Source organism: Paramormyrops kingsleyae, chromosome 6, assembly GCF_048594095.1.
Source record: "Paramormyrops kingsleyae isolate MSU_618 chromosome 6, PKINGS_0.4, whole genome shotgun sequence".
NCBI lineage: Eukaryota > Metazoa > Chordata > Actinopteri > Osteoglossiformes > Mormyridae > Paramormyrops > Paramormyrops kingsleyae.
The window spans coordinates 23,604,919-23,619,171 of record NC_132802.1 but is presented as its reverse complement, the minus strand read 5'-3'; the positions used below and the strand labels follow the sequence as shown (position 1 = coordinate 23,619,171).

Below are 14,253 nucleotides of genomic sequence, written 5' to 3'. Positions count from 1 at the left end.
GTTCTAATCATTTGATTCTAGTTAGTAATTTTGAGACTCCATTAGTTACAAAGTGGAACATGTTCAGCACATAGTGTAGTTTTTGTACTAGGAACTGAAAATCCCAATCGAAAATGTTTTAAGGGACACGGAAATAATGAGAATTACCCTAAGATCTATAAATGTCAAGTCAAAGGAGTCACAAAACGTCACACCAAATTTCATACAAGTGCTGTTCTTTATTAGCAGAAACATGGACAATACAGAGACAAGACTACATCCAAGCAGCCTGAACGCAACAGAGAAAAGGGGAGGGGGCTCCCCTAGCAAACAAGTACTACACAGTAGAAGCAACCAAGAATAGAACAAATGTAAATGGCAAAAAGCCCAAACCTGCTTCATTAGTTTTGCAGACCGGTGTGCAGACCAGATTTATGCTAGGGGACTTTCAGTACTGCAAAGGTATATCACTCCTTCGATAATGGCATTGTTGCTTCACAGGAGGAACTGATTAGATGTTTTGATATTGAGACTGACAAGTGGCTTGATGCACAAATCCACTTAAAAGCATGAAACCTCACTAAGCTCTGCTGTGTGATGTAGCAACCCTGTCCGCACAATAAATCAAACCAGCTGCATCAAGGAAGCATGCCAACCACTTGAAGGCACCTCCCATGCCCATCAACATTTTTAGTTGCTTTCACTTTTGATGCAATATACCTGCACAATTAAAAACCTCTTTAAAAAGCTCCAGTCCAGATGAAACGTGTTGAACCAGATTTGACATTTTTGCTTTGTAATTTTTCAGTCTGACAGATGCTGGTAAAGTCAACCATTCAACTGTGTCCTGTCTAGTCCCAGTCCATTTTCCAAATGGATCTCTTTAGGACATACACTTCTGTCCATCACTCTGGGCCCCATTACACCAGCTGCACACTGGCGGCTTGCAGATAACCCTGGAGGAACTGGAGGGCCTCTGCGTTGAGACTGGTGCTTAGCATGGAGGGAACCTGCCAAGGGACATGTGGGAGAGCAAATAGTTTGGTAGCATTCTACTTGAATATTTGGCATCTCAAATACCATAGAGAGGAGCTAGTCACTCACCCTTCCAGGGCAAGCAGTAGACAGTTTGTGTAGAGACTGGGCTAGCAGAATCTTGGGGTTGCTAACAGCATCTCCAATAGGGTCATGCTCTTTCTTTCCAGCAAATGCTAGTTGGGAAAAGGCAGTTTGGTACCCAGGAGTGTCCTCAATGTCAATGAAGTGCTCATCATCAGGGATGCTGTCATCTTCTGGCAGCTCAAACAAACCAATCAGAGCCTGCAGGAGCGGCGACCTGCAGAACCAGAAGCATAATAAAACTGATAATAATGAAAAATAAAAATAATAAACCTTAACCCACAAATAGACTTCTTCCTCACCAAAGTTTGGTGTATTCCGTGTCCATCATAGCTGGACATTCGGTTAGAATTTTGGTGATGCCAACTGCACAGATTTTCTTCTCCACCTGACCAGAGATCTTCTGCACATCTGGAATTACAATCTTCTCTAGCACCATGCCAAACATCCTGAAAAACACCCAGGGTTGATAATTAGTTACTCAGATACAAACCACCACACCTCTAAATGATTAAGCATTTAATTAAAGCAAATCTTTCCATGAAAGCTTTCATTAGAGCTTTTTCTCTTAACGAGCAGAGACTTACTTTGGCTGGATGTTGTCAAATATCTCTTGCAACGCAATTGCTCCATACTTGACACAGTATAGATTGATGAAAACCAAAAAACCTGTTAAAAAGCAAGACATTAACTGTACAGGAAGGCATTCAAGTCCCGTTCCAAACAAATACTTTATATCTACCTTCAACCAGCAGGAATACTGCAATTTTTAATCCCGACTTGACTTAAGCTTTACAATTACCCTGTATTCTTATGTTTACCTTAAGATAATCAGCTCAAGTAGACTACAATGGTTAAGAAAGATATGCTGTTGCCGGGCATGTCATACAGCAGTCACATTCCGTACATTCTAGACTGTTCTAAAGCCAGAACTTGCTACCCCCTGCCCTGGACTCACTCTTGATGAACTTGGTGGTTTTCGAACTCTGCAGCCTTTGAAACAGCAGGATAAAGATTTGTTTCCTGTACTGAGTGATAGACTCCCTGAAAGGCAGGACAGGTTTAATTAAGACTCCGCAATCAAAACTTAAAATCGGTTCCTACAATACATACCAAAGCATCAAATATAAAAGGCTGCTCACTAACACTGACAATAGAGACTGGATTATACATGGGTAAATATCTGAATGTCCTCACTTACGGAGGCATGTGCTCGATGATGCTGTTCAACAAGTAGAAACCCTGGTGATCATTGGCCTTCGAAGCAATAAGCTTCTGGAACACTCCAAGCAAACCCGGCTGCGAGAGAGGTTGGAGGAGCCAAATTAAAACTTCAGACATCCATTTCGAAATCGTTAAGATTCAGCATGAACGCTACAATCTAGAGAAAAGGTACAGCAGCAGTCAAAAGTTTGGACACACCAATACAAGTGTGATAGTGTTGCATCACATGACCTAGCCCCCAGACCTAATATAGTACAGATGGTTTGGAGGAGTCTGACCAGGGAGTGAAGAAAAAGTGGCCAACTTGTGCTCAGCATGTGTGTGGGAACTCCTTCAGGACCACTGGAGAAGCACCCTGAGAGGGCAACTCATGGAACTGATGTAGAGCAGACAGTAGGGTCAGCCTGGCCCTGGAGCAATTGGGGTTAGGGGCCTTAATCAAGAGTCTAACGGTGGGATCATTCTGCCAACCATGGGACTTGAACCCGCAACCTTCCGAGGCCTAAGCCACAGAGCTCCCCCCCCCCAAACATTTTTTGTTTAATACTGTTTTGGTCAGTGCATAATTCCGTACAGGTTATTTTATAGTTCTGATGCTTAATTCTAAAATGTAGATAATTGTACAAATAAACTAATTTGTGCAAATCAAAACTTGACTGGCACTGTATTTCAGGCAGCAATGCTGCACAGATTGGATACATGTGTGCTGCTTAGAAGCCCAGGGTTACTCACAATCTTGTCAGCGGCTGAGGTGGCGATAGTGGAACCCCCTTTCTGCAGGTAGGCCTGGAGCAGGCGCACCAGTGGGGGAATGTTGCCGGTGCGCTCCCAAAGCACAGGCTGTAGTAGGTGGGGGAACAGCGCCATGTAGGAGGGGGGAATAGTGTCGGAATGGATCTCCAACAGCAGAGACATTACCTGGAACACGTATGGCACGAATTCTGGAACCACAAGAAAAGGGCAGGAGTTAGTTATTTAAATGGACAAAAAATTGCACATCTTCAACTCCAATGTGTGTCTTAGATCTATTGGAGCTACTGTCCAAGGAATGCGAGACACCCAGTCACTAAGATACTGCTGATGATACCTTGTGCATGCCAGAAGTTACTGATGACGGGAGAAATACAATTCTAGTTAAATTAAGAGCAAAAACATTTTGGAATTTTTAAGATGCGACTTCTGCTCATCCACAGAGGATGGGGGCTTGTGGAAAATAACACTGGCAGCAGAATCACATACCCTGCACATCATTCTGCAAGATCTCAGTGAAAACTGGAAAGAGTGCTTCTTCAAAGCTGCCCACTGTAGCAGAGTTAGCCTTGCAGGTGATCCTGATGGACAGGCAAAGGGACTCGAACAGGTAATGGTTAAAGTGTGGCTTGCTGGGATTCTGAAAGAGACAGAGACAACAGGTCAGGTTTTCATGAAGATCTCGAATTTAAAATTTCGTCATGGATCAAACTCAGCCTACCTTACTGACGAGGAGGAGCTTGTGTGTGAGCTGACCAATCAGAGTGGGAATGTATGGCACAATAGCCTCCTGCAGCAAAGAAAAGCTGCGCATAATTGCTGCAAGTAATAAAAATCAAGAGTGAGAGGTCCTGTGTATACGCAGATGCAGCAAGACATACTAAACGATAGCACCAGCAGAGGCAAAACAGAACAGAACAGAACAGAACAGAACAGGCCACCTTTCATGATATATTCATTCTCAGAAGATCCAGGTAATGCCAACGCCTTAAACAAGTTGTTCAGGAGCTGCTCTGTGAAGGGGGCAATCTCAGTCGGGGAGATACTATGGGACCAGGGCAAAGCAAGAGCACAAAAACAAAAATTGATTTAGAAATAGAAAATTATGGGTTTAAAACACTTACAGAGCAGCATCAGCTCTAATTGAGAAACTACAGAGGGAACAGCTTACAAGAACGACGGCTGAACATAGTAACTTAAGCTTAGTTCATACTTCAATTTTAATTATAATCTATGCACGGTCGTGTGTGCAGACTCATGCAATACTACATTTGTCTGTGTACACGGATGGTCGTGACTGGCTCATGTAAATAGCAATGAGATTCCACCAGACCATCAATCAGTTTCTTGCACATGCTCCGTCGACACGTACACACAGACAAAAAGTCCACTAGACCCAAAACCTGGCCTGCATGTGCACAGTCCACGTGAACACACCTGACAAAACTTACATTACTCTCACTGTGCGTGGACCGTAGCAACACAGAAAAGTGAAGAATGGATTGGGCTTCTGGGCAAAGTACACACAGCATGGACGTGTTGGGAGCATTGACAATGCTCAGCAGTGAGCCGTCAGGGTCACTCACAGTGTGGATCGACAATGGTCAGCAGTGAGCCGTCAGGGTCACTCACAGTGTGGATCGACAATGCTCAGCAGTGAGCCGTCAGGGTCACTCACAGTGTGGATCGACAATGGTCAGCAGTGAGCCGTCAGGGTCACTCACAGTGTGGATCGACAATGCTCAGCAGTGAGCCGTCAGGGTCACTCACAGTGTGGAGTTATTGGGGCCCCTCATGGTGAAGAGCCTCTCCAGAGCGTGAGCTGCATAGGTGTGCTGTACTGTGCTCTCAGTCTGAAGGTGGGCCACCAGAAGCGGCACAGCCTGGAGTAGCTGCTCCTTTGGGAGCTGTGATAAAGGTGTACAAGTATAGCAGCGGTTATCGGCGACATAGACAACAGTGATAGTGTATTAAAAAAATACACACACACAAAAAACACTCTCTCTCCTCTATATATAAACAAGAATAAAAAGCCACAACTTTCAAGGGGTTGAGGAACGGTCTCTCACTTGACTCCTGAAGATCATGACATATTTGATGGCGTCCGCCTTCAGTACTGGAAACTCATTTACTGAAAAGAAACAAACATTCTCAATGTTGGTAAATTAACAGACAAATATAGACTCTGATGCAGCCTCACTGCTGGAATATGTAAAAATGTACTACTCAGAAAGTAGGCAAGCCTGGCATATTTATCGTTTACTGAAACTTGGCAAATCATGTAAAATTAAGGCCACCGGCATTACATCATGCAAACCTTCTGACGTGGTCTAAAATCTTACCGTTTGGTGACTTCAAGTCTGTAAGAATGTGGTTCACAAAAAATTCGGTCAAGTTCACAAGTTCGTTCGCTTGAGTTATTCCATGCTGGGACAATGAGAGCAAAGTACACAGGCATTCAAAACTGTATTCAAAACGTGCAACAAAAGTATCACATCTCATTCAATGGCCTAAGAGACTCAACTAAATAAGGGCCTCGGCATCCCAGAACATCGGTGTGCTTACCTTCTGCGTCTGGGCTTTGGAGGCTAGTGAAGTCACTAAGTAGATGGCAGCATCTTTGTGTTTCCAATTGACTCCAGGGTTTTTAGCATATTCTCCAAGCATAGAGTTTACATAGCCAGAAAATATCCCGGTGACTGGGCCCTCGAAGAACTTGCAAAGGCCACGCACCAGATCGCAGGCTGCGCGACGACGAGTATCTATATCTGTAGATATATGACAGTAGCCATGAAGTCACAGAACTTAATGCGTTCCAATAACAAGCATAAACATCTTCTAGCTTTCATGTTGTCAAACTATAGTTTGATACCAGCACATTTTATCCCGACTACTTCAGCAATAAGTGAACAACCAGCAGTCCATCTCATTTTAGACCCTGTAGAACAGCGTTAGTCTTCAGCGAGACAGCGCACAAATCAGAATGCTTCACAAAAACTAACAATATAAGTGCCCCTGTTAAGGGATCTGCACAGGGAATGAATGAAGCCTGAGACTAATGATGTCATGAAAACGTGATTGCCGTTACCAGATCCTTCCAGGTCCCTTCTTATATACTCCTCAGAGTTGTCTTCAAAAGCCTCTTCATCTGCACCTGTAGGCAACATGGTCAAGTCAACTCAGCAGTGGATTCATAACATGGGAAAAAAAAGACAAATATTGCAATATGTGGTGACAGCTCTAAGATGGCCCTTTCTGAATGTATCAAGTTAAACTTGCCTGCCTATATGTTCTTGGCAGCTTACATGTAAAATTACTACAATCCAGTCAGTACTTTGAACAGTACAAAATAAAATCTAGTTCATGATCAGGCACCCCCTCATTTCCATATTTTGTATGAAATGTGAAAATCCACTGCTATACACCAGGAACCAAAAGGAGACACCATCTTCAAAGGGAAGGGCTAAGCTCAAGTAGATTTTCAGTAAGTCAAACAAGTGGAATTGCTTTTTTTGTCCCTGATACAAACAGTGAGAAAGAATTTAAGTTACATCTCATAACATCAGTCCTCTATAGCCATCTCCATACAAACAGAAAATAAAAACCATTGCTTTTCTGTTGAATACAACAGATTACACGACAAAAGCTGTTTGCAAAATCTAAAACATACGCCCCCATTGGTCTGTTAGCATAGCCCCATTTTAATAGTGCAAAAATAAATGCCTTCTGTTCATCCCGAGTTGGGGAAAACTTAATGCTATGATAAACATTAAGTTTTCAGAGGAAACATCCATTCATGCAATTGCATTATATTGAAAAATTATGAATTATGACGTTTAACCACCATGTTGTCATCTGACACCATCACCACCACCTACTTATTGCTCCATCTGCCACTGAAAGCGATCGCTTCCCCGATGCCCACACCACTCACTCCTGAACTCCATGTTGGGAACGATGACCTTCTCACAGATGCTGGTCAACGTATTCTGGTCCTCAAACAGATGCTTGTAGTGTGGCCTTTCACACACAGAGGCAAGGAACTGGATAGCATTGCTCACTAGCTGTTAAAGACACCAAACCGTAATACAATCATTAAAAAAAATAAAAACTACATAGATTACACATCTTATATGGTTCGGCAATATGTGCATACAAAAATTTCTCGTATAGTGCTACAAATTAATCAACTTTTATGGAATACTTGTATTTTACATTTTCTTAAAATGTCATTTTTTGACTCCGCAGTTTCTGCAAAATAACCAGAAAAAATGCCAACTATGTTAAAGAGACAACCACTACGCCTTTTTATCGCAATGCATTAATCATAAAACTGTAGATATGGTCATTAAATAGATTACATAAAAAGTGCACAGAGAGATAACTGACCAAGTCGTATTTGACCTCCTGACCAGTGGTGACCAGTAGGTTCCAGATGGCTGTAACAAACTGAGGCAGGTATGGTTGGAATTCCTCGTCGTACTTTTGTGCATAGAGGGCAGCATTATCACAGATCTGAGACTTAAGTAGCTCCAGCAGACCTGCTTCTTCCTCATCCTTGGAAACAGATGGGAAAGAGAGAATAAGAACTAGGGAAGGCCAGATGAAACTCAAAAATTAGGAACAACATATACAGAAAACTCTACATTTACTGTATTTCAACAGTACAACAGAGTAAAATTCAGCTATTCTCATTTTTCTTTGATTAAAATTATACACAAACATACATGGTTTACACCAAAATGAAACTCAACGCAACTCACATCTGTCTGGAGAAGCTTGTTGTCCAAATTCAGTAAACTGTGAAAATTTGCCATCCAAGTATCCATGTTGTCCTCAAAAAATTCAGGAAGATCCTACACAAAAGAAACACAGTGCTGACACCAATAGTAACCTTTGGGTTTAATGGATTCCTACAGCACATGACCCCCACCTGGAAGTTGAGGCTGTAGAACAGCTTAGAGATGAGCGTGAGCGATGAAAACAGGACCTTCAGGGCATTAACATCTGTGGAGTGAGTCTGGCACAGCTCAATGGTAGCCTGAGGGGAAGCGGTCAAGGGAATATAAAAAGGGTTAAATGAAAACCACGGCTTATAGCCCATAACCACATAAACAGATTCACGAAAAAATATATATAAACTAAACTTTAATGTATCTGAGCTCCTCAATCTATATTTATTAAAAGCTAACAAATACAAACATTACATATCAACTCAAAACAAGTAATGTACCACATTGATAAAAACAAACCTTAAAAAGCTCAGTCAGAGGTTTAGCAAATGTGTCCAGTACAAGCTTGATCTCAATCCAAAGCTCATTAGACTTGAACTCATGCCGATACCTGCCAGGAACAAACGCAGTCTGAGAGAAAGGTTGACAAATATTACAGCACATTCCCTAAAAAACAAAAAAAAAAATGGATAAAACTTATTCTAAAACAGATGGTTGGGAAAGGTTGTGTCATTCACAATGCTGTATTTTTGTGTAGGGCTGTGTGATATATTGTGCACATGCGCAACAATCATATCGCATTTGTTGGTGCTGCTTTGTGTCTGCTAACAACTTGCGGCAACACAAATTTATTCAACACACTCCATTGGTAGATAGACTATAGCCAAGCAGAACTTATTTAAGGTAATTTCAAAACCTATTGTGTCAAAAAATTTCACATATCGCAATGTGATCTCGTGCAGTCCAATTTTTGTGGTTGCAGATCACATTGTTTTGATTTATTCCTTGAACTTGACTAAGATTTCAGAAGTCAGGCAGCAGTGGTTTTACCTGCATGTCAATAGAAACAGGGTATCAGAGACCAACCTTTTGAAGAGTGAGTGGGCAGTGCGCAGAACTCCATTGATGATGTGGAAATCTCCACTCTGGAAGCGGTTCACCATTTCCCTCAAGAGGTCAGGCCACTTCTGGGGGAAGTCCTCTCTGCCGATGATGCTGATGGCATCACTGAGCTAGATGCAGATACCAGAAGGCTCATCGCCTGACAAATTTCACAATGCAGCCTACATTCATAAAAAGGATTTTTGTTCTGTAATTAGCTTCAATTATCTAATAAACGGGTATTGACTATAATGGTACTATTGTCTCTGAAATCGTGTTTTGCAGGACTTCCCAGCAACTCACTGTAAATACTTTAGCTGTCTGAGGTAGCGACCCAGAAACTAAATACTAGCAGAGTCCACAAGGTGGGTTTCATTTCCTACCACTGTTCTACAGCAATGTCTAATGTCATATGGGTGCCTAGAGAGGTTTGGTCGTATTCGTTCACTTAGCAAAATGAAGCCTGCCAATTCTAGAAGAGAAGTTTCTCATGGCTAAAACCACACAGAGAATTAATGGAGTGCTAGTCTTCTCCTGTCCAGAGGAGGCCTTGATATAGGAGACAATCTTAACTTAGTGAAATGTGTTGGAGACACAAGCTTGATTAATTTAAACAAGAACTTGGAAAAGTCTTGTTACAGTTACCAAAATTATCCTGACAACTAATCCTGTTTTTCGGGACAGGGCCCTGAACTCAGAATAGCATCAACTTTGATACTGATCATGATTACATCATAACCGCTGCAAGTAAAATCTGCTAATTCAGGACGACATCCTTTTCCCTAGAACTGGGAACAGGAGTTCTAGAAAAATGGTCACCAAGGGACACACAAAATGCATGTAAAACTGTAATCATAACTTCATCACAACAAAAAATACATACAATGGAAATTTAAACAATTGCAATTTTTTCCACTAACTGGGGTGTTTGCCGTTACCAGAGAAACCAGACCTAAGCAATACACTGACAGACATACCCTTTCAACAGGATTTTTGACATACCTGTTTCTGAATCTGCTCGGGGCTGCTTAGCATCAGGTTTACAATATTGGCTTTAATCGCAGTTCGATCTGGCTCTGAGATTTTGTTGGGTTCGTCTTCCACCTAAAAAGCGACCATACATAATTATAAAATAAAGGCTCCTTTGACAAGATATTACACTGTAGTAAAATAATCAGAGAAATGGAGGAAGAAGAAAAACTCACTATACGCCAATTTCTTTTGATGTAGTTTTTGAAGGTGACCGCTGCACAAACACGAATCACATTGTCCTGTGATTTTTCCAGTAGTGTGAGTAGCAAGATTGGATAGTTCTGGTTCCCTTCCACTGACTCCAGAAACTTCTCAGCTGATAAGAGGGTCAGAAAAAAAAAAAAATCACTAACACATTGCATATGTAGCTAGCTCAAAGAAAAATAAGGCCCTTGTAACTGAGATTTACTATAGAGACCCATGACCGTAGTACCTGGTCGCCTGACTGATGGGTCTGGATCAAGTGTTTTCTGAAGAAATTCTGTCAGAGTTTGCAGGTTAGCATCGTTTAGCTCCATGGCTCCCTAAAGAAAGACCAGAAATTTGTAATCATCAAAATCAAATTGTAGAAAAGCAGTATATAGCTGGGCAAGCTATTCTGGACATCCTAGAAACAAAGCACTGCAGTGTAAGTATTGCCAGTTAATTTATTTAAATATACCTTTAGGTCGAGCGGGATAATGCATTTTGATTAACTGGGGTTAATATCAAAATACCTAAGCCTACTGGAGTCTTACAACATACTAACCCATTACTTTGCAAAAAGGTGGGAAGTGAAAATTAAAATTCATACGAGGTCGCAGGCACCAATATAACTTCGGGCAGTTTCTAGCGAGCTGGCCGACGGTAACCCTATACTTCCAAATTCAATCAATGCTCTTATCACAAAGACAACCGGGTGCGATTTGCGGACTTGATCGCGACAACTGTTTGACATAACGATGGACAGCCATGTGTCCTTGTATGTGTGCGGTTGCAAATTCACTCGATCGCAACGAATGGAACGACACACATCGCTCCATTGTACCTGGTTAGCGGGAATGCTGGTTAACTAAACCAACTAACAGTGGTTCGGCCGGTTTGTAAACAGCTGTGTTGCGCTGCATTAATATACCGATGCAGTTATGTAATCCAAGGTGGGTATTTTCTGGGCTTCGTAATAAGTGGCTTTAGCGAAGAGTTTATTCAAGCAGGCCACAATTCCGAGGCCCTGATGGTGAAGCGGAAAGGATGGCGGTTTGATTAGATTTTAGGTTCGTAGCACATACCGTTCCGCGATTCATGCAGAAGGCCATTAACGAAATACATCAATGTATTAAGGACTGTTATCTACATACAACGTAGCCTGCCAGTTCAAGTTCCTGTTAGCTAGCTAATGCCGGCATACACATGACCGGCATTCTAGCACGCTAATCTCCCCAGGCAGGAGTTAGCCCACTGCCAGAAAACACGTTAATGACATACGTTTAAAAACTTACCCACACTAGGGAATCGCAACGTGCGTTAACCATATTTTCACAGACACTAATTTCACTCAGATTTATGTCACCACAAGAGTTGGACTAGCCAGCGTTATCATGTTCAGGTGTTCAAATGGTAAGTATGCTACATTGGCCTGAAAACACAATGATAGTGAATTAGAATACTGCGCTGGTAACGAGTCTAAGAATACAGCAAAATAAACTTGCCTTTTCGTACAAGACAAAGATATCTCTCTGAGAACTACTGTGTAGTCAAAGACGCAGATTGAAGGCTCGCACTCCAGGCGCGGGGTAATACAGTATTTCTGTTCCCTTGCTTTCAAAAGTATCAGTGAACGGCGCGGTCACTTCACAGCGCAGGCGCGTCTGTGCGCCCTCTCAAATGCCGTCACTTCACAGCGCAGGCGCGTCTGTACGCCCTCTCAAATGCCGTCACTTCAGCCGAAGTGCATGGTGGGTTATTACACACATTTTTAAACGACACGAGTATGATATGGAGCAAGCTTGTCTATAATAGACTCAGATGACTTGTACTATTGCCATGTTAGAGAGGTTAAACTATAATATAAGGGCACATTTCTAGAACTCCCCTGATCTTTAGTTCTGCATACTATATCTGTCAGCTGTATGTTTCCGTTGGATAGGTGAAAACGCATCCAAAAGGTGTTACTTGATTTAATGTTGTCACATTAGTGCTTTTGTTGTATTCCACTGGTAGTTGTGTCAATAATCTTCTCGATAGTTGCTCCGCTACTATAGAATCGCTTTCAACTAAGACTAGAAATAAGTTTCGCACAACGATGGTGATTACACATTTCGAGTTCATTAAACTATTAAGTTGCCGACAACAGTACTGCCAGCTCTCCTGCATCTGGCGTGACGCTCATGCAAGAAATCTTACGGCAAATCTATATTATTGCACAATAAACCTAAATTTGGCGACATCAAAAGCGTTGGGGCAGATTGCAAACCTTACACACCATTTACAAGGTAATAAAACTCTTACATACGTGTAAATGTATGTGCAGTCTTGTCGTTGTTTATTATAGGGCAGTCCTCCCGCCCTTTTCAGCCAATCCCCAGGAATTTTAGAAATAGCAGGAATGGGGTTACCTGCGGAGTGGGCAAAAGAAGTGGCGGGCTCTGCACAATCATTACAATATTAGTGTTTCCCCTACCATTATATTACATTATACCCGCCCCCTTGAAGGTCAAGTTAATTTTATTTAATTTTATTTTCTATAAAGCGCCATATCACAACAGAAGTAATTTAAGGTTACCTTTCCTATAGAGCAGGATCTATACATTGTACTTTTATTAAACAAACTAAATAGCCTTATGTTATTTATCTTATTTACACAACAACTTGTCATTTTTGTCTCTACACGGTCGCGCGTTCCCGCCCCGATGCGCACGCACACACAGGTGAGCACACTCCCACCAGCGGACAGAGAGCGCGCGTCGTAAAATATGTCGCGTCAACCGCCTGAAAAGCAGACAGAAATGTCCGCTTTTTAAAAATATTTAATATTTTTAATATTGACTGCTGTAATCAAAAGAAACACATGAACACCATGAATCCTGTCGGTGTCCGTCTGCACATCTCCCCCCCCCCAAAAAAAAGCTATAAACCTAGGGGAGACACCGAATATTATATTGTAACGTATCTGGATAAACACATGGACAGCAAGATACCACAGCCATAACTGTTGTGTAATTTAAGAAAATGTTTTGGGTTTTTTGTGCACTAAGTAGAAGACAGCCTTTTCCTCTCCCTATGCCCCGTCCATTTAACTTAATTTTACCGTGAAAGCAATCTGGAATCGCCAGACTGATAGAGGGTTAATGGTATAAGACACATTGAGAACTCACGGAATATACATTCACTTGCCACTTTATTAGGTACACCTTTCTACTACCAGGTTGGACCCTCTTTTGCTTCAAAACTGCCTTTATTCTTCGTGGCATAGATTCAACAAGGTGCTCAAAACATTCCTAAGATTTTGGTCCATGTTGACATGATAGCACCATGCAGCTGCTGCAGATTTGTCACAATGTGAATCTCCTGTTCCACCACTTCCCATAACAACTCTATTGGATTGAGATCTGGTGACCGTTGAGGCCATTCGAGTACAGTGAATTCATTGTCAGGTTCAAGAAACCAGTCTAAGGTGATATGAGCTTTGTGACATTCTGCATTAACCTGCTGCAAGTAGCCATTAGAAGCTGAGTACATTATAGTCATACAGGGATGGACATGGTCAGCAACAATTAAGACTCAGGTAGGCTGTGGCATTAAATGTTGCTGAATTGGCACTAATTAGGGGCCCAAAGTATGGCAAAAAATATTCTCCAAAACATTACACCACCAGCCTGAATTGTTGGTACAAGGCAGGATGGATCCATGCTTTCATGTTTCCACTAAATTCTGACCCTATCACCTGAACATCGCAGCAGAAATGAACACTCACCTGGGACATGTTTCAGAAAGGTGGATTTCTTGGATGGTGGATGATTTGTCGGATTTAAAGTACCCGATCTTAAATCACTTTTATCTTTGTTAATCTACATTTAGCCTAGACTGCCTAAAATCTGACAAACTATCCCGCTAAGCAAGAAATCCTGCAATCTGAAACATGCCCCAGTTCTAGCCAGATTCATAGTGAGCCATTGTTAGCAATACCAGTTGATTACAATACAATATATTGCACATAGCAACATGCACTGTGTGTACAACTGATGAATGAGCAACAACTAATATGTAAGTGCTAATGAACAGCATATAACTTTAACAGCTTTAACTTCTGTTGATAAAGGGAGCAGCCATCTTTAAT

At 41.8% G+C, this 14,253-nt stretch overlaps 1 protein-coding gene across 3 annotated transcripts; it reads right to left on the bottom strand.

Annotated features, from left to right (window-relative positions):
* Positions 1-198: 198 nt before the first annotated feature.
* cse1l (CSE1 chromosome segregation 1-like (yeast)) lies at positions 199-12,506 on the bottom strand. Of its 3 annotated transcripts, none has more exons than XM_023805586.2 (25): positions 12,430-12,506; positions 10,372-10,462; positions 10,112-10,254; positions 9,909-10,010; positions 8,892-9,037; positions 8,325-8,415; positions 8,006-8,113; positions 7,836-7,928; positions 7,462-7,629; positions 7,007-7,136; positions 6,161-6,226; positions 5,638-5,840; positions 5,415-5,499; positions 5,142-5,203; positions 4,843-4,979; positions 4,014-4,117; positions 3,794-3,891; positions 3,562-3,712; positions 3,055-3,263; positions 2,300-2,397; positions 2,057-2,142; positions 1,686-1,767; positions 1,401-1,547; positions 1,084-1,315; positions 199-989 (listed from the first exon to the last, which is right to left on the bottom strand). In XM_023805586.2, exons 2-25 carry the CDS (start codon positions 10,454-10,456, stop codon positions 900-902), a joined length of 2,916 nt encoding a protein of 971 aa, XP_023661354.1. In that variant the 5' UTR covers positions 10,457-10,462; positions 12,430-12,506; the 3' UTR covers positions 199-899. The 3 variants fall into 3 exon arrangements, with proteins under 3 accessions (XP_023661354.1, XP_072569010.1, XP_023661352.1); XM_072712909.1 differs by lacking the exon at positions 12,430-12,506 and adding an exon at positions 11,623-11,822 and having other exon boundaries at positions 10,372-10,458; XM_023805584.2 differs by lacking the exon at positions 12,430-12,506 and adding an exon at positions 11,417-11,553.
* Between the last annotated feature and the right edge of the window lie 1,747 nt (positions 12,507-14,253).